This window comes from Engystomops pustulosus, chromosome 5 (assembly GCF_040894005.1).
Source record: "Engystomops pustulosus chromosome 5, aEngPut4.maternal, whole genome shotgun sequence".
Lineage (NCBI taxonomy): Eukaryota > Metazoa > Chordata > Amphibia > Anura > Leptodactylidae > Engystomops > Engystomops pustulosus.
Genome location: NC_092415.1, coordinates 62,107,547 through 62,127,278, shown reverse-complemented (window position 1 = coordinate 62,127,278; position 19,732 = coordinate 62,107,547). Strand labels below are relative to the sequence as shown.

At 38.6% G+C, this 19,732-nt stretch overlaps 2 protein-coding genes across 7 annotated transcripts in view; one reads left to right on the top strand and one right to left on the bottom strand.

Moving 5' to 3' along the window:
• The window catches only part of LAMA1 (laminin subunit alpha 1), a 105,141-nt gene extending 94,077 nt beyond the window's left edge, over positions 1-11,064 (top strand). Inside the window, exons 55-63 of the mRNA XM_072152201.1 lie at positions 1,060-1,248; positions 1,334-1,523; positions 3,007-3,122; positions 4,677-4,866; positions 5,840-5,998; positions 6,710-6,863; positions 8,142-8,275; positions 9,625-9,847; positions 10,446-11,064. Of these exons, the coding sequence (XP_072008302.1) occupies positions 1,060-1,248; positions 1,334-1,523; positions 3,007-3,122; positions 4,677-4,866; positions 5,840-5,998; positions 6,710-6,863; positions 8,142-8,275; positions 9,625-9,847; positions 10,446-10,600 (1,510 nt within the window). The 3' untranslated portion in view covers positions 10,601-11,064. The remainder of the gene's footprint in view (positions 1-1,059; positions 1,249-1,333; positions 1,524-3,006; positions 3,123-4,676; positions 4,867-5,839; positions 5,999-6,709; positions 6,864-8,141; positions 8,276-9,624; positions 9,848-10,445) is intronic.
• Positions 11,065-16,967: 5,903 nt separating this feature from the next.
• The window catches only part of ARHGAP28 (Rho GTPase activating protein 28), a 179,535-nt gene continuing 176,770 nt past the window's right edge, over positions 16,968-19,732 (bottom strand). For all 6 annotated transcript variants that reach the window (XM_072152198.1, XM_072152197.1, XM_072152200.1 and 3 more), the window contains exon 15: positions 16,968-18,230. In XM_072152198.1, coding sequence (XP_072008299.1) covers positions 18,139-18,230 — 92 coding nt within the window. In that variant the 3' untranslated portion in view covers positions 16,968-18,138. The remainder of the gene's footprint in view (positions 18,231-19,732) is intronic.

The window sequence follows — 19,732 nt, the reverse complement described above, 5'->3', positions numbered from 1 at the left end:
CAGGGGTAAACCTAAACTCTCTATTGCCCCAGAGAATAGCACTTCTGAATCCCGGTCCAGTAGTAATATATTAGGTTATTTTCACAGTAAGTTGGCTTTTCATGCAGTGTCTCAAGCCCAGACACTATATTTAAAATGAAACCGTCATTTTAAAAAACTTTTGATATGTTGTGGGGCAGGTAATTTTAAGCCCTTTTGCAATTGGATTAGTTACCCGAATCTTGCTCCTTCCTCTTGTATTCTGCAGACTTCCGCTAGATGTCATTGATCTCTCATATGGCTGTTGCTAGGCACATTCCGTCTTCACAGAGCTGACTACAGAGTCAGTCATGTGCAGAGAGATGCCTTAACTAATGTAGAAAAAAAACACACTCTTATCTCTTCCTCAGCTTTTCCTACACTTGTATGTAAACAAATAATCCACACAGACACAAACTTCAGATAGATTACAACCTCCCTCCTGCCATCACCTGTATCTATCTATGTACCTACCTATCTAAGTAAAACTCCAGCACAGCACATTAGGGGACAGCTTGGAGAGTCTCTCCTGCCATTTCCTGCTGTGGAATACTAGATTGTAGTTTTTTTGAGAGCTGGAAACCGTAGTAGCTATGGGCCAAAAAAGTTACTAAGTGAGGACCGAGAGACAAAATACTTTGAGGAATGATTCTCAGGGACACCTGGAGCAGAATAAATTTTTTTGTTTTTTTTTTGGTCAGAATGACGGTTACACTTTAAGTCCAGGTGCTCCTTCATAGCAGATGACCGCACCCCTGATGCTGCTTCCCATCTTGCTGCAGGTGGTGCTGCCTGAGAAAAGAGGCTCAACTCTCCTCATGACTAATGCACCCTTCATATCACTACTTCTCAAGCTTTGCTATACCACAGACATATGTCAGATCCCTCCTACTCCAGCCTTTCTGTACACAAGAGCACAATTATTCCAGCATTATATGGCATAATAGCTGATCTAGGTATCTTCAGTGGCATACCTACTTGTCAACTATCAGATTGCTAGGTTAATAAAACGAATAATATTTGGTCATTTTTGTTTTTTAGGCTGGTGAGCGTACAGGTCGATGAAGGAAAGCCGGTTGAAGTCAGACTGAATGGTCCATCTGTTGAATCAGTGAACATAAAAACATCCAATTTTTTCATTGGTGGAGTTCCTCCAAAAATGGCTGCCACGATGCTTAAAACAAGCCAATCATTTTATGGATGCATCCAGAATTTCATTTTAAATATGGAGTAAGTTAACCATAGGATGAAAAATCATTGGTCATTGTATAAGTTAATATGGATAATTACTTTTCCTTTTTTTACCGTTCATTAGACAAATGGACTTCACCACTGTCATCAAATATGAGAATGTGCAGATGGACAGCTGCATGTTGACAGAGAAGCCTAAGCCCAATGTCCACACTGAGGAGCAGGATCAGCCACCAACTCCAGCACCAGCTTCTACTGTAACAGAAATTAAACCACGAATAACCACTTCAGTACAGAGGTCACATGTTACAAAAGTAAGCGGTGAATTTTGTCTAGGGTGAAATAAACAGGTTTTTATATGTTGGTTATAATGGAGATTATATCATATTAGAATAAATTAAAATTAGCTTTATACCCCTCTTTCCTTTACCTATAAATATCAATCCAGTTGTGCTATTTTGTTCTGATACCTTTCAAAAGTGTATGAATAAATTGATAACTGGACGTGACATTGTTGGGGTATGTCCCATAATTTTCTGCTACTGTCACTGCTGATTGGATAATGTGACATTGATTCCAGACCATTGATGGGCTGACCATAGTTATAAAGACTCAATGATGCTTAGAGAAAATAATCAGATAAAGGGGGAGATTCTAAGCCAAAAAACTGGTGTAGAAACCCTGAAATAATTGCAATTGCTTGCAAACCACCAGCAATTAGAATTATTTCTCCCTTTACAAGGGGCGTGGAGGGGCCTGATTAGGGTCTGATCTGCGAGGGAGTGGACCAGCAGGGGGCGTTCCTGTCCCACGCCTGTGCACTCGCTGCAGCAGGTGAACTTTAACAAGTCACAGTTTGCCTGTTGTGCATATCAATGCCAGGTAGGACCTTGCATAGAATAAATGCTGCACAGCCCAGCCACAGATAGATCAGGAGGTGGCACAGATAGATTTTTGGCAATATTGTGATGACCAATGTCATTAATTGGGACGTGAAATAAAATAAACAGTAATTTACAGGTAGAGATTATGATTTTTCATCTAAGCATATACAGTCATAGAACAAAGTGTCAATAACAAGGACATGAAGATATTTGCATTTCCTTTGTTTGTAGGTTTTATTATTGCAAATATAGATTATCTCCTTCTTTCAGCCATGCATGGCATTGTTAAACATGAGTTATGTAAGTTGGTTTTAGACTTCATTTATTGAGGCTGCAGCAAATAATTGATATTGTTTGTGTTATAAAAAGTTAAACAATTTTCCCATACTTTCTGTATCCGTTCTCACAATTTCCTAGATCTCTGCTTGCTGTCCTGCTACAGAAAGCTTTTATGTTTACTTCCAGTAAATAGATGCCTGTCCATGGTTATGTGACGGACACACAAGGGCAGAAGCTGATAGTATTGCAAAGTATTCCTTTGATTACAATCTGTGATACTAGCGGCTCGTGCACCTGCATGTTCATCACAAGACCATTGGTAGATTTCTATCCACTGGAATCAAACAGAGAAGCTTTCTATAGCAGGAGAGCATGCACAGATGTAGAAAACCATGAGGAATTGATACAGAAAGTATATTGGAAATGTGTATAACTTTTCATTACACAAACAATATCAATTATTTGCTTAAAGTGGAGAACCCCTTTAAAATTCATCAATGCAGTAATTCAGTAGTACACTGCAAATGTGTCCATTTGATAACCATCTTATCTACTCTGAAGACTGCATAATGATTTCTAGCTGTGTAAAGGTTAAATTATTATTACTTATCTATTGTTTTTCTTGTTGATATAGCCATTACAGTGTGCACAGGATATACTGCCAGCTCATATACCAGATGCCCACCAGTTTGGTCTTACCAGAGGAAGCCATATCATTTTGCCTTTTGATCAGTCTACTGTCCGAAGAAGGTAGGAATAGTGGATTATAGTATATTATATCATTATGTTTCTTGTAATGTGAATATTAGAGAAATAAATCATTCTGTTAATAACATAAGATAAAGTTCAAGTATCATAGATTCAGCCACAATGGATTAAAGAGGAGCTGTCACCCATAAAAAAAGGCACAAGGAGCTGCTTACTAAAGTATCCCATTTTTATCAGTGATAAACTGCTAGCTTTATCGGAACCCTCCGACAAAGCTAGCAGACACTGCCGTGCAGTAAAATAGGAATGCCAGACCGTGCTCAAAGCGGTCCGGTGTATTCATGAGGGGACGGGACTAGGAGGCAGTGACTGCTGCATGAAGCCTGTCAGTCACCACCGGCCTATGGAGTCGGAGGGGAGGTTCAGAGGGGAAGCAGCGCATCGGATCGTCTCCTCATGAATACGCCGGACTGCTTTGAGCGCAGTTGTACTTCGTCTACAATGTCTGCTAGCTTTATCGGAGGGTTCCTCCTTTAGTTAGCAGCTCCTATTTTTTATGGGTGACAGGTACTCCTTAAGGCTTCTTGATGGCTGGCCTTAAGCAAACAATGCTGTCTACACTCTTACTGCAGGGCTGGTTATTTGTCCAATAGGGATAGTAATATTAAGGCCGATCAAGGACTGGACCCAACTGTGTGAACTTTGTGTGTCCTGACAGGGTAGGAAAGGGATAGTTCAACCAAGCTTTAAACACTCCAACTGTCCCTGCCTGCTAGACAATTGCCCTAAATGACCATACCCAACTTGTCAATGATTCCTACACTAAGTAATGTACAGGCAATGGGGTAAGGAGTACAACAAGGGTCAGCAGCTCAGTTTTGCACCAGAATTGTATGTAAAAAACAGAACACTATACAAGAGACTAAAGAGACTAATAGTCCACACCAAAGCAAATCAGAAGTCCACAAGAATAATCAAAAAATAGCCAAAGATCCAAATAGAGATCGAATCTAAACAGCACAGACAAGGCCCCTTTCACACAAACGTTTACCACTTGAATGGATGTATTGCCTACCGTACAGTACACACAGCATGCTCTATCTTTCACTGTAAGTACGGCCGTGCTGTACTACTTCCTGTGGAGAGGGGAGGGGTGAGCAGTGCTGTATAAAAGGGTTAAATGCCATAACTGGCACCAGCTGAGGGTAGGTGTCGATCTCATGGTTTTAACCACTGCCTGCCTCTCAGCCTCATACTCCCAGCACAAGACATGACCGTGTGTATTTATGCAGGCATGAGAAACCTTGATGTTGTACAGGCGAGGTTTAGCTTGGTAAATAGAGCTATCTAATGTAGTGGGATTTTCTTAAAAGTGCAATCCATGACTTCAGAACTGAGGTAAATGCTGAAGCCAGTGATTGATTTCATCTGCCACAAGTCTGTGTCAGAACATCTTCCTCAGTAAGGTAAACGGTAAGGGAGGTAATACTCATTAGGAGGTATGGATTTGCACCAAATTTATGAGTTTATTGTAACTTTTGTTACATCTTGGGTTTGAATTAAATATAACACAGGTAAAAATCACTTTTCTTGTAGATTGTCCGTTCATTTGTCGCTGAGAACATTTGCCACCAGTGGTCTCATCTACTACATGGCGCACCAAAATCAGGTTGACTATGCTGCACTTCAGCTTTATGAAGGGAGACTGCATTTCTTATTCGATATGGGCAAAGGACGTACAGAGACCTTCCACACAGCTCTTATCAATGATGGAAAATGGCACACGGTATGTAAAAAAGTGCAGATTTTCCATGCGTGAATTACTAAATCCTTGAACATTAATGGGTCTTACAGGGATAATTTGTGTTCATCTATTTCAATATTTAGATTACTCCGATTCCACAACTGGGATTTGCGTTAAGCTTTTGCTATTAAAGTTAATGAGTAGTTTATATTACATTAAATGGTGGCACTTATATTTGGTTCATCTCATTACCTGATTCCTAGATTTGTAGATCAATACATTATCACCAGCATGTGCGAAACCGCTGTGTTTAAAGGCAAATAAAAAGGAAATGCAAGTATCAAGCATTAACAGGATATTAAAAAATGAATTAAAAGATGAACGCATATAGCTGCAGGGCAACCTGTGTTTTCCTTTGGGTTTACGGCTTCATTTTGGAGGAAAATAGCATTTCTTTTCAGTGACTAACAGCCAGCAGAGAGTGTGCGTTCAAGCGGTATAGATTTAGAGCTTATTTATAGAGCTGCCTTTCTGCTGCAGTTACCACATACAATATACGGTGTATTTACTACTATAAGATACTTAACACGGTATTTGGATTACATTTAAGCTAAGCTACCAGTCCGTATTCAGATGTCTATTCAGCATCTACTCGTGCCTTAGGGCGCATTCACACTACCATTGCCCGCCCTACCGTAGTACGGCGGCCACACGGCGGCGGCGGCGGTGAGAGAAGGAGGAGGTATCCATAGGGATCCATAGGGATATATGGTGCACGGCACCGTCCGGCATGTCCTATCTTTTCACGGCTACGGAACGGTAAGGTGCCGCATGTGTGCTGCACTGTACCGCTCCCCTACAGCGCCCATTGTCGGCCTGTGGGGGATATATATGCGACGTATATACATCGCCGTATATACGTCCCCTGAACGGCCGTGTTAATGAGGCCTTACAGTGAATGAGGCCTTTTGATTTATCTGTATAATTTTACTTACTTTTTCCACCTTTTTCACAGATAACAACTGAATACATTAAAAGGAAAAGTATCATTACTATTGATGGACAGGAATCAACTGCAGTCAGCACTCCTGGGGAGAGCAACACTCTGGATGTGGAAGGAAAATTGTACCTTGGTGGGCTGCCCCCAAGCTACACAGCTAAGAACATTGGGAATGTAAGGACAGCTTTTCTTTCTGACCTTTAAGGATAGAAGGGGGTAAATTGTTTGGACTTTGATGGACTGTGGAGCAGTCACCGAAATAAATGGAACAATTGTGGTTCTTCTCTTGCTAATAGAATATTAATGAGGCTTCTAAGAGCAAAAACTTTTTGTTCTTTCCCAAACTGTTTTGTACACCTTATTTTCATCCTTTCCTATGTTTAAATTATTAGAATATTAGCTTTTCTCTTGAGGCAACCATCAATATGTCCATCACTGGGCCAAATTTGCACAAAAACACCAAACACTTGAATGATGCTGTGTATTGTATGCACCACACATGTTATGTTTGCATGTAGGTTAATAAGAATTGAATCCTGCAACTTGTTCCCCAGGAATAGCCCAACAGTTATTAAAAGTGTATTTATTGTTAATCCTGGTTCTTATGACAACCCAACATTTTTAAAATTGTCACGGATATCAAAAAAATGTTGACTGGCGTCACAATTATAAAGTATACGAATTTAACTTAAGAACAAACCTACAGAACCTATCTCTTACCTAACCTGGGGACTGTGTGCATGGCCCTTTGCTGTGGCATTAACACTTAAGCTGTGCATTACAAAGGAGGCAAATCTACTCCTGGGCAGAACATTACTTTATTGTTCCATCTTCTGCTTTTATTTTATATATAAGTGACATATTGCCTTGTATTTTCTTCCTTAGGTGACACACAGTATTGCTGCGTGCATCAGCAATGTCACCATCAATAGCAAACAACTGGATAAGGATGGAGCTATTTCAATACATGCAGTCAATAAATGTTATGCCTCTGCACAACAAGGGACCTATTTTGATGGATCTGGATTTGCTGCTTTAGGTAAATTATTCTATAGATTTACACACTGATAGATATGTACCATAACTCTGTTTACAAGATTGTTAACACAAAGGATAATTGACTTTCAAGACATTCTACCTCCAACTAAATAAATATGGGGAGATGGGGCTTCTTCTATTTATTACCTATACTAGAAAACAAAGGAACTTGGTCAAGTTTATATATCATAACCTATATTACTACCTGATTTACGTCAAAGTAGTCTAGCTGAAGCATTCTAGAACCGGTCGATACACTGCACCCCATAGTACCCTATTTCTGCGATAAAAATGAATTGGTGGCGAAAGGTAAAATAGCTGATGACGTGGTGTGTGTAGTAGACACAACCCTACTGTTAGGCAAATGTTAGGCCGTGGCAACCTCTAGGAAGTGATTATGGCAATCACTAAGGTTTATTGAGGATTGGTTTTAGAAAAAACCCAGGTGGAGAGTTGGTGCGCAGCCAATACAGTAGTCACTCTATAGTTAAGAAAACATGTTTATTGCTAAAATTTGGATACGGACAAATTCTTCCCTTCTTCAGTGCACACTAAAGGAGAACTTGATTCCAGCAAGGTCAAGGTTACACTTTCACCGTGCTGGAGCCAAGTCCTCCTTTTGTCTGTACTTTTGTGGACCTGAGGAAGGTAACTATTTATTCTTGTATCTGAATTAGACCTGTAAACATGTTTCTTTAACTAAAGAGAGGCTACTGTTTAGGTGGTGCACCGACTCTGCTCATGGGTTTTTCTTAAACCAGTCTTGGCTTAAGAATTGCCATTACATTTATTTGGAATAAAAATGGAATCAAAGATTGCTGAGTAATCTTCTCCTAGCAGTTGGACTACACCAAGCCAAAGCTGTGGATCGGTGATAAGGGGCAAATCACAACTTACTTATTTTCACAGTTAGTTAAAACCAGGTGTGGTTGAAGACAATTTTACATAAACGTAGTCATTGTTGCACTTAGAAGGACAACTATCTTGTTTCTATGGGACATCATGACCTATGAAAAATAATATTTGCACGGGTACATTTTTATCAACATCCAATTGAAGAAGTGTATGTATATGGCAGATTAATTAATTGTGAATGTGCAGATGAGAATACCCCTTTGCCAAGTATTTAAAGGGAATCAATCCCCGATTTTCATTATTAAAACCACATAATACAACACTTATCAACACTAAAAGATTAGTAGTTGTTTTCATTTCATTTTTTGTTATTGTATGCCAATATAATAATGGCAAAAATGCCAATTATTACTTTTTTGTTTAGTGAAAGAAGGTTACAAAGTGCGATCAGATGTGAATATATCACTGGATTTTCGTACAACTTCACTAAATGGAGTACTTCTGGGAATTAGCAGTGCTAAGGTTGATGCTGTTGGTCTGGAAATTGTAAATGGGAGGGTAAGTTTACTGTCATTGCTGTAATATTTTCTTCTTATGTGTACTGTATGGAAGCAAAAACATGAAATCCAGGGTAAGGGGAAGAGTGTGAAGATGAATTTAAAGCATTCTGGCTCCGCTGCCATCATCACATCAATCTCCTGTGACTCTGGATCTGGAACTCCTCAGTGAGACATGGCTGCAAGTAACAAGTCTCCTCTCTACACCCGGCCATGTAGACATAGAATAAGCGATGTCATGGGCTCCTTGACCCTGATATGAGTTTCCAACAAGTTTTCAGGAGCTTTTTATTCTTTTAAATTATGGCAAAATTAAAGGAAGCTTCATTTACTGACATGCTGGTATTATACTACTGTATTTTCAAAAGGGGTCAATTTAAGTAACTCAAATCTTTGCTGCATGTTGCCTGCACCATGGCCAGTATCCCATATTTGGTTAACTTGCCCCATTTTCAGTTTAGGAGGGTGCCAAAAGAGGAATAGTCATTTCTCTTAGCCCCCAAACAATTTTAGTTTGGGCACCTTGCCTAGATTTGAAGCCACCCAAAAACTGCTTCATTACTTTGCATATACAAGCAGCCGATAGTTCAGTTCACAAATGATTATAAAAAAAAAACTCACCAGGCTCATGTATTGTAGTGCAGAAAAATGTTTTTTTTTTCACTTTTTGTGTCCTTGTATATGTGATTTGTAAATATTCATCCTTTTACCAACTCCAGAGGCATACCCAGGCTCTTACCTCCATACCATACATTGTTAATGGAATTTTTATATTCTTGCAATTTTGTGGGGGTTTTTTTTGTATTCTAACCCAATGGTCAATACAACCTTTGCCAACATTAATAGAATTCTCAGACTATGGGGCTCATTTACTTAGGGTCTGCGGACCTCATTTCCGAGTTGGGGGTTTTTTGGCGCATGCGATTGGATTTTGTGGCATCGACGCCAGCTTTCACGCTACACAAATCGAGGGGGCGAGCCATCTGGACAATCCGACGGATTCGGACAATGCTCGGGATTTAACTTCGCAAATTGTGTCGCAAGACATGTACTGGGAAGAAGAAGGTGAACTCCGACGGACCTCAGCGGGGAAGTGACAGATGCAGGATCTCGGGCGCATGATGTTGGTGAATCGCGCCAGACTTCATCTTCGCCGAGTTAAGACCGGGTAAGTAAATGTGCCCCTATATTTTGGTGAAAATTTCCAATAAAAACTGATTTTACAAAAAATATAGAAAATAATTGTCATGTTAGAGTGAATGAAATAGCACTGGTTAGTAACATTATTACTTGATGTAACAGCTTATATCAGTTTCCATTGCTGCAGTACTTCTGTTTTGTGCATTACAGGTATTGTTCCATGTAAACAATGGGGCTGGCAGAATAACAGCGGCATACAAGCCCGAAGACTCCGGATCACTATGTGATGGCAAATGGCACCAAATTCAAGCCCACAAGGCTAAACACAAAATCCTCTTAACTGTTGACGGGAACACAGTGCAGGTTGAGAGTCCTCATGTGCAGTCAACCTCTGCAGATACAAACAACCCTGTGTATGTTGGTGGTTACCCAGGTAAGATCTTTACTCAATATAAACTCACTTTTATATAAATTTTTGTGACTTCTTAGTAAGCCATCATTACTGGTATATTTCTTAGCATCCATACACATGCTGCCATTGCTGTAGATTGTACTGTGCTCACTGATAGTAGATGTTCTACATAGTTACACAGTGTGATCTCATCTGTGTGTTAACATAGCCTGCACATGCCTTTCTATGCTTATATGTACAGATCAAATCTGTAATTTGCTTCAACCACATTGGAGGAAGAATGACTCACTTCTCTTTAGGGCATTGAGTCCGAGCAGCTATTCGTATGCTATCTGGTCCATATCATTAGAGTAGGTCAACTTTATTAACTGAAGCCAAGTATTCTAGTCTGTTATATAGAGTTAACTCCAGTCTACTCTCAGTGCCGAGGCTTATCTTGTCTTGAAAGGGATTATATTATATATGTATATGTATATTAATGTACTGGTTTATATAGACCCACTGAATTAAACAAGGCACATATTTCAGATTATATGTCAGGCGGAGTTTGGTGTTGCCTTGGTCATGTTCTGAATCATCAATGTCACTGACAAGTCCTTCTTTCTGTTTTCACTTGCAGCTGATGTGAAGCAGAACTGCCTAACCAGCAATACTTCATTCCGCGGTTGTATAAAGAACATGAAACTGGTGAAGGGCACACAGATAGAGGCGGATGACTTCAGCAAATCATTCGAGATGAGAGGAGTCTTCCCCCATTCTTGTCCAGGAGTATAATTTTAAACAAAAGACATTGTTGACTTTAAACCATTCATATACATGAAGGGTATATTAAGCAAGTGGTGGTATATAAAGTCACAGGAGTGTGGGCGATGTCAAGCTATGAGGTTACTGAGGCTCATGCTTGACTCTAAGATGCAGCACCCACATATAATTCTAGCAGGTGATGTTATATTACAATCAGAAACTGATATTGGTGCTATAAAGACATTCCACAAGCTCCACATCATATTTCCAACTCAGGAACAATGTTTTAGCAAATATCCAATTCTTATATAACTAAAATTTGTGTGCAACACAAATACCTCCAGTAGCATATTAATAGAATTAATGAGTATTTTACTACTGTCTGCTCAATGTTTTACTGCTGGATGATGCTGAATTTTGATTTCATTTCGGTGTTAAGCATTTTACAACATTGTCTTTTATATTTCAATAAATGCAGCTCCTTTGTTTTTAAATTGTGGTGGTTTGTGAAGTTCATAAGATTGGAAATAATTCAGGATAGAAATCAATAACTTGAATATATCCAGATACAGTAAATAGGGGGACAGGGAGCGGCTGTGGTTACTCTTTTGCTTTGTCTCTGAGGGGAAGGTGGAGAGGCATCTGTTTTAGTTCATTGTTGTAAGCACATTATTGCACTGGAAAAATTCTGCATCACAAATGGGAAAATAGACTTGTATTTAAGGTATCAGTATGTGTATGTAAATTCAGAATTGAGATAGAATTGATTTGCATAAGATCTAGAATATAATTTTTTTAAATTTGCCTAAGAAGTGAATATTATTTTGTACATACACTATCATACCTGGAACTTGGTTAAGGGCCTACAAAATTATTAAAATGCTGATTAATCACAAATTGTGGAGTGTGCTTTGGTTTGGCACCTGTTGCAGCCAGTTCCTGTACACCCAGACACGAGATAAGAAGGAAAATAATGGGTATCTCAGAAGAAACATAGAGTACATATAGATTTTTTAAGTGTTAGTCGAAGGTCAGGAAAAGATAAATCCGTTTTACACAGGATTTGTCTTATAAATATAGGTCCTACCAATGGGACCAGCACCAATGACTAAGAAAGGGGCCCCCTTATCCTTTCCCCGCATGTTAAAGGAAATCTACCATCTGTTTTTATGCTTTGTGAACCAAACATACCTTGTGAATGCTGTAGCTACATTGATGCAGAAACATATCTTGTTTATTCCCTGATCTGAGTGGTTTTGTTTTTGTTTTAAAAAAAACTTTTATAAAATACACAACCTTGGGAAAGCTGGGTGCCTTAGATAAACATACCTAGGAGCTACCTGAACTGTCCAGACAGGACTAATCAACCTTAGCTGGATGAGTCATACACAGCAGCTCGGCGATTGTGCAGCGATTGATTACCTCTGCCTGTCAGTGACAACACAGTGATGATGTATTCTCGGCTTATGCTGGGCGGGACATGGCTGGAGCAGTGCATAATTAGGGTAGGAGGAGAGCGCCGGGGCAGCCACTGGAGCGACAGAGCCTCGTATCATAATTTTATAGTTGTTTTTTTTTCAGCAAAACTACTCAGCACAGGGATTAAACAAGATATGTTTCTGCTTCAGTGTAGCAAAAGCATTCTCAAGGTATGTTTGGCTCGTAATGCATAAAAACAAATTACAGATTTCCTTTAAGGGGTATGCTGTCCACTTCTCTCACACCACATAAAAATGAGTAGAGGAAGACACATACTTCCCTTGCTATCTTTTCAATCACTCTACATTTGGATGTGCTGGTATTATCTATGACTTGACAGGTGGTTTACCAAGTAGAAGCTCTATTGGCAGTGTACCTTTAAGATACAAGAACGGAGTAGTACGCGTGGCCCTCATGGTCTCTATCTTCTGTCATTATTAACAAGTGCAAAATTAATAAATGTACATTGATTAATGGATTAATAATGTACTGATGGGTAATCCAGACACAAGACCTCATAAACTATAAGATCTGCACAGAAGAAAAATGATGTGGCAACTTGCCCAGTTAATGTTCTAGTATCTTCACCTACAGATGAAATCTGAAAATAATTTCTCCATAGATAGACACTTAATTCAACCTCTATTGTAGCCACAAACTCTTCCATACATACTGTATCATAGCAGTAGTAAACATACCAGATTTATATGCAGAAATGTTACATTTTCTATGGGTTAATCTTGGAATTGGCAAACATTGCTGATGTTAGATGTATAAAGTCCTATTAATATTCATCAAAGGCAGGTAATGAGAAATGTATGTAGAACAGGTAATGGTATGTTTAGAAGGATGTCACATAGGGAAAAGTGTGACTGTCAAAGGCCTAGTTTTTCATGAAGATCATTAATGTTGATTCTTAGCTTGTAACATCACATAACCAAAGCCACCAACATATAGGGTTCCCCCAGACTTGAAGGGCTTTCTTACTGTTAGCTTTCTTGTCCCTTTAGGATGGACTTTTTCAAGACAATACCCGGTTTGCCAAGATTGTTTCCAAAGATTCAGTAAAGTCTCCATAAATTTGGGATAGTTGGCAAGTATTTAAAACATCTGTAGTGGTGTAGTGAAATTGGCATTCTTAGGCTAGTTACATAATGTATATGCATTTCATGTCAGATCTCTGTACATTACAGCAGAACATGGCAGAAGGCTACACATATACTTTGTTATCTATGAAATACTAAGGAATCAAATCTAAGGGGGATTTTCCATGGCTTCTGTGAGGTGATTTTGATACAGTCAGTATGGCTTCCCTATCTTTCCAAAGTAAGATGGTTTCATTAGCTCTACATTAAGTTAAGCTTCACTTCAATAATCTCTAGTATTTGAAAGCTAAAGGGAAGTTCATTAAAATTGGAACATCAAAGGCAGTTCACTAAGAGTTCATGAGACACAGATAACCTGGATATAAGCACTAAAATCCTTAGAACATTGATTGAAACATGTCTTGAGGCTATAACCAACTACAGAAGAAGAGATAGACCTCACTCCTCCTGAGGATTATTAGCCCCTATGTACTTCAGAGCACCTCTTAAAAAGTCCACTGTAAACTATATACAGCAGAATGGAAAATCTGTTACAGGAAATCTGGTCTGGATAGGAGCATGGACACCTCAAAGAAGTGGTCAAGGGCAGTAGTGGATTATAATATAGGAGATTTGGGTAGTAGACCAGGCCCATGGCAACACAAACCACCCTTCACATTTAATACCAAGAAGGACCTTCACCTAAATGAAACCCTCATACATATGTCCTCAATACACAACTACATAAGAGCCATTTCGGCACCTTTTAAGGTCCTTCGAAGGCTCTGAAACCACAACCTCCAACCCAAGCTTGATTCTAGTACTATATGAAGGATGTGATTTTCAGACCATAGGGGTTATAATTTTCATACAGCCCAGGGCACATGACCCATGACTTAATCCGCCCCTGGTCACAGGTGAAACAAGTCCCATAACAAGCCATAAATCTGAGCTAAGACTAAACAGCCCTTCATAGCAGCTCATTTTAATGAAAATAGTATATACCGTCACTTTTTGTTCAGGAGCTGTCGCATTCTTCTGGAGGAAAGTTGGACCACTACACCTTACAATGTGGATATAGTTCTTTGAGGTTTATGTACATTGGTTTATGCACAGTTCTCCACAATATTTTAGTTTGGTTGATGTCTGCATATTACTTTTCAGACATTTTGTGGTAGATTGTCTGGTATACTTGGGAACACGGAAGCTTCTTAATACAGTAGATGGCCTCAGATTTAACTCTAGCATACTTTTGAATACAAAGGAGTTTATGGTTGACTCAATGACTGCATGGTGTATTTTTTTTTACAATTTCCCTGGGCATTTAACATTTTGACTTTGGGATGAATTTGCTGGGATTGCAACTTCTTGGAAGACTTGTACGCTTTCCATTTGTAAATCATTTTCCTCAATGTAGAATAATGGACATGATCTTATAACTCTTACCAGATTGTTGGGCAGAAACAATGGCACCTCTAATATTACTGCTGACGCCCTGTTTCAAGTTGGCAATGCATTAAACTACTTTAACCAGACCAGTAAACTGTGAAATTGTTTATTTCAATAAATAATGTGATTCATTATTCAATTGGAAATAAGATCATGAATAAGACACTCGAATATAACACCCTGCAACATAATAGAAATAGATATAGTCCCTTTTATATAGTCTATAAAAAGAATCTTTCATGTCCATGAAGACATCATTTGGCACCTATGTCCCTTACCTTGTTTAGTATAAACTGGTGAAGGGCCACCGGAAATGTGTTGTCTTATGAAAATCTAAAGTACAATAGGTGAGACTGATACCAAAACATAACTTTTAATGTTATTTATAAAATGATGTAAATATAGATTATTAAGTGTGAGTAAAACTGACTCCAAACAAGTCAATAAATAAGGTAGATAACCACAGTAGTTGCAGCCAACCAAAAAATTGTACCTGGTATAGATCGGAAATTCATGTTGTTGTTTAACACACCATGTGTGTCCCATACAGGAGGAACCAGTAGTGATCCTGAGGAGTGCCATCCTGTAACATACCGGTAAGGCATATTTCTTTCTTTCTATGCATTGGAGATTTGAAATAATAGGAGTGGTTTTGACAGAATATATCCTCCCTAGAATATCCTTGGTGTATCCAGTACAAAATCCATTCATGTTTTGTATTGAGTATTCAGAGACCATTGGTAAGGGTTATTCTTGAAATATTTGGTGATGGTTATATACCTCTTTTGGCAGGTCACATATTTATCCCCTGATGAGCCAGTGTTGGGGTGAAACATGTTATGTCTGGATTATAATTGACCTAGTGACCACATTCTCTGCTACCTGTACCTGGGGTCCCACACCCTCAGGGGAAGAGTAGGTTGTCTTATCCTAGGGACATGTTCTTGTAGTGGTGTAAGCCATTTAGGACTGCAGCCATGATTGAGGATTATTGAATGACATAGTACATTAAAAGTTATGTTTTAGTATTAGCCTCACCTATTGTAATTTAGTGTTTCCTTGCTGTGATGATTATAGTTGGGCATTTATCTAACATTTATCTAACCTAGTGTATTGGTTCTGTCTTAAGAAAGTCTAATAAAAAGATGTTGCTTGTTGGTCTACTCTTGGTATAGGGGTAGTTAGGCATCCAGCTCAGGGGGGTGAAGCTAAGTGGTAGGCGCGTAACTAAGAGAGGCAGGGCCCTGTAGCACACTTCTGAATGGGCCCCTACCCCCTCGAAAATATACATATTTGTATACTCACACATTTATACACTTTTACACACATACACACATTTATACACCTACTTGCACAATCATATGCATTGATATACAGTATACATTTATACAGTTACACAAACCTGTCCCAGTAGCTGCTGACCACATGGGGGAAGTACGCAGGAATTAGAAATGAGAGATTTCTAATCCTGTCTTCCTGCTGTCCCCTCCCCCTCACCCAACATTTATTATCTGAACTGTCGATTCATGCTGTGTACTGTGGAAGATGTGCACGGTTATACATATAATGCAGTACAATGTGCAGCATAACATGTATATAATGGGGCACATCCTCCATTATTTAGTGTGTCGGATGCCGGGGCCCTATGACATTGGGGCTCCATAGCAGCTGCTGTGGCTGCTACTGCTGGAGTTACGCCCCTGCTAAATGGGCCCCCAAACCAGGTATTATCACTATACATTGACCATATAGTGGTATCAGTTTTATACAGTCACTCTTCAGGGCGTTTAAGGAATGACCATTAAAGAGTATAAATGAAGTGACTTACATTTCATTGCTGATACAGAAAAAGGACTTTGAAAGCTCCATACAAAAGACCTAAGGAGTCACAGGGAAGAGTCATGCTGGCCTGACCCCACTTGACTAATGTCCAATAAAGCAACATCATTACTACCTTCAGACCAGTGATGATATACAGTACATAACCCATGGGACATGAAATCAGCCAGGAGACATCCTAGCATGACTCTGCTGCACTCCTTGCATTTCATATTTCATATTTCTGTGAAATGCTTAATCTCCTGAAGTACAGAAAGTTATCCCTGTATTATTTTTTCAGTGTTGGTGTCAGTTTTATCCCAAAATATGTTCCCTATGTTCCTCAGGATTTCTGTTATTATAACTCTATACGTTATTATAAGAGTTATAAAAATTATGCTGGGGCTCTCCAGTAAAGTCACTGGAGCACCTCAGAGCGCCACGCCTTGAAATGTATTCACTTCCCTCATTCAGATACAAATCTGCCAGTCCCGTTTGTCCACAGTGCATAGAGCAGGTGATGACCGTAGCAGGATGGGACTGTATCAGAACGGTAGAGTAAAAAAATCAAAAGATGGCGGTCTCTGCGGTGCTCCAGTGATGTAGGCCCTCCGGTGATGTAACTGAAGTGCCCCAGACTAATTAGCTTATTTTTTATAACTGTATATTGAAAAAATCATGGCCTATAGAGTTATAATAAAAGAAGTCATGAGGAACATTGGTCCTCAGGAACTTCTTAGTAACATGTCTACCACCAGTAAAATTGATGGTAGATGCCCCTTAAGGAATTTGAGTCAAAATTAAAAATAATGTCCAACGTTAAGGTTTATCTCCCCATGAGAAATAAACTGTTTTCTGTATATTATGACAAAATGCAGCAGCTTTCTATTGAACACTGGATTTATATAAGTTATGCTTATACAAGTGAATTCATTTTCATAGAAACCTGCAATAATAGTGCGTTCCACAATCCAAATAAACAAGTCACGCAAGAATCGCTTCAACACCAAAGTCTAAAACATACATGCCGGTTGGCAAAATGCCTGGATATTTCCATTTACAACATATCCCCCTGGCAGAAACACTCATGGCCTATGGAAGAGGAACCCACTATTGTAAATGGTAAAAACATATTACTAAATGTGAATACTGAAGTAATGACAGATGGTTTACACGTGTTAAATATGTTCACAAAGGAAATGTTTAAAAAAATACAAAAAAACAAACATTATAGAATATCTACAAATACATAGAAACATGTAACTGTACAAACGTAGTGGTTCCTATACAAAAGGATGTATAGCAAAGATTACTTCAGAGATGCTGGGTAAAGCATTCATGTCACCATATTAAGAGCTTCTAACGGCATCGGGATCACCCATAAAAGGGTTCAATGTCTGTCCAGCAGTAAGAAGGCCCGTGTCAGCAATAATACTGGTAGAAGGGACAATCAGGAAGGACACATGGCCGGCTTTCTCATAGTGTTTTACTGTACTTCAAAAAAATGAAATTAAAAGTTTGCATAAATTATATTCCAACATGAGCAAAAATAATATGCTCATTCGATGTCCACAGGTTTCCACCACAGACTTAGTGTTCACCATCCAAAGTACCCAAATCTTCATAGTCCATCCTTTCAAGCAATGTCACGGTTCATAGCAGCTATACTGCACTCTGTCCAATACAATCCATCAGTGCGGCTCGGAAATGAAGAAATTGCTGCAAAATCCATTGTTTTCAGCTGTTTTTGGGTTTTAATATCCATTCAGCATGAGGGTTTACATGATATACATCCAGCATATAGGTATCTGGGTCTAAGCAGTGTTCTCCTAAAGAAAAGAAAATGGTATTACAGACTATGAAATAGTAGTCAGAGGAATGGCCAGCAATCACTAGACAATATTTGTAACACTTTATATAAAATATTAGCAAAAGTTCTTATAAACAGAAGAACAACAGTAATAAGCAAATTTACAGCAAACAAGTAACAATATAAAATCTATATAAATCTATATAGAAGATGACACCTTTACAGAACCGTCATTGCCTTCATAATCAAAGATTATTTTCACCTGCTAACTTTACTGGACATGTCTCGAAAACTGTATGTATATCTCAATGTGTCAGCTTCAGACTATTGCTGCATATGGCCATAAAGCTGCTTTAACCCTTAGTGACCAAGCTCATTTGCGCCTTGATGACCAAGGCCTATTTTTCAAAACCAGCATGTGTCACTTTATCCGGTAATAACTTTTAAAGGCTTTAACTTACCCAAGTTTTTTTGAGTTTGTTTTTCCGTTACTTTCCTACTTCAAGTTAGTGGGAAATTTCGGTTGATATATTTAAAATTTATTTATGAAATAAAGGTGAATTTGGTAAAAATTAGCTACTTTCAAAATGTTTTCTGTTGTTCAAACTGATAGTCTTACTACCCAAATTAGTTACTAACTAACATTTACCATATCTCAGCTTTGTATTGGCGTCATTTTCATGTGACATTTTGTTTTATTACAACACTAGAAAGAACACAAATTAAACAGCATTCCCTAAAACTTTCAAGAAAATTTTTGAATCAATTATTTTAAGTAACATTTCATTATTATAGGGGTTTTGGAAGTTCTGTTAATAGAACCCCCCACATATCACCCCGTTCTATTAACTTCGCCCCTCAAACTATTCAAAACATGCTTGCTATGACATGTTTGTCGAGCCCCTGGGGCCATGTCCATTGGTACATTGGCATTTTGGTTGTGTTTTGAAACGCAATCCAAAGGCTCCACCTGCGATCGCATGTTGAGGTAAGATTGCATTTCCTTAGCATATAGTTAACGTATTGAAAACACAATGTTACCAAAATATGTGATCACGAGTGGAGCCTTTGGATTGCGTTTCTAAATGCAACTAAAATGTCACGTCTGAACAGGTACACCAGAGAATTTGTAAACTTTTTTATCAAGTGGTATAGGTGTTCTATTAACCCCTTGCCACTGATGGGTTTTTAACATTTTACTTTCTGTTTATCTCTCCCACTTTTTTTCACTAACTTTATTATTTTTCTGTGTACAGAGATGTATGGGGGCTTGTTTTCTGTGTAATAAATTGTACCTCCTAGTGACGGTATTTTATATTCCATCCCGTGTACTTGGAAGTGGAAATATAATTCAAAATGTGGTAATATTGACAAGAACTCTGATTAACGTCTTTTATTGTACATTCCAAATGGCATCTCTAATATACCCTATGGTTTGGTACAATCACAGGGATACCAAATTTATATAGGTTTTATTAGGTGTTAATAGATTTTACAATAAATAAAAACATTTTTTACCAA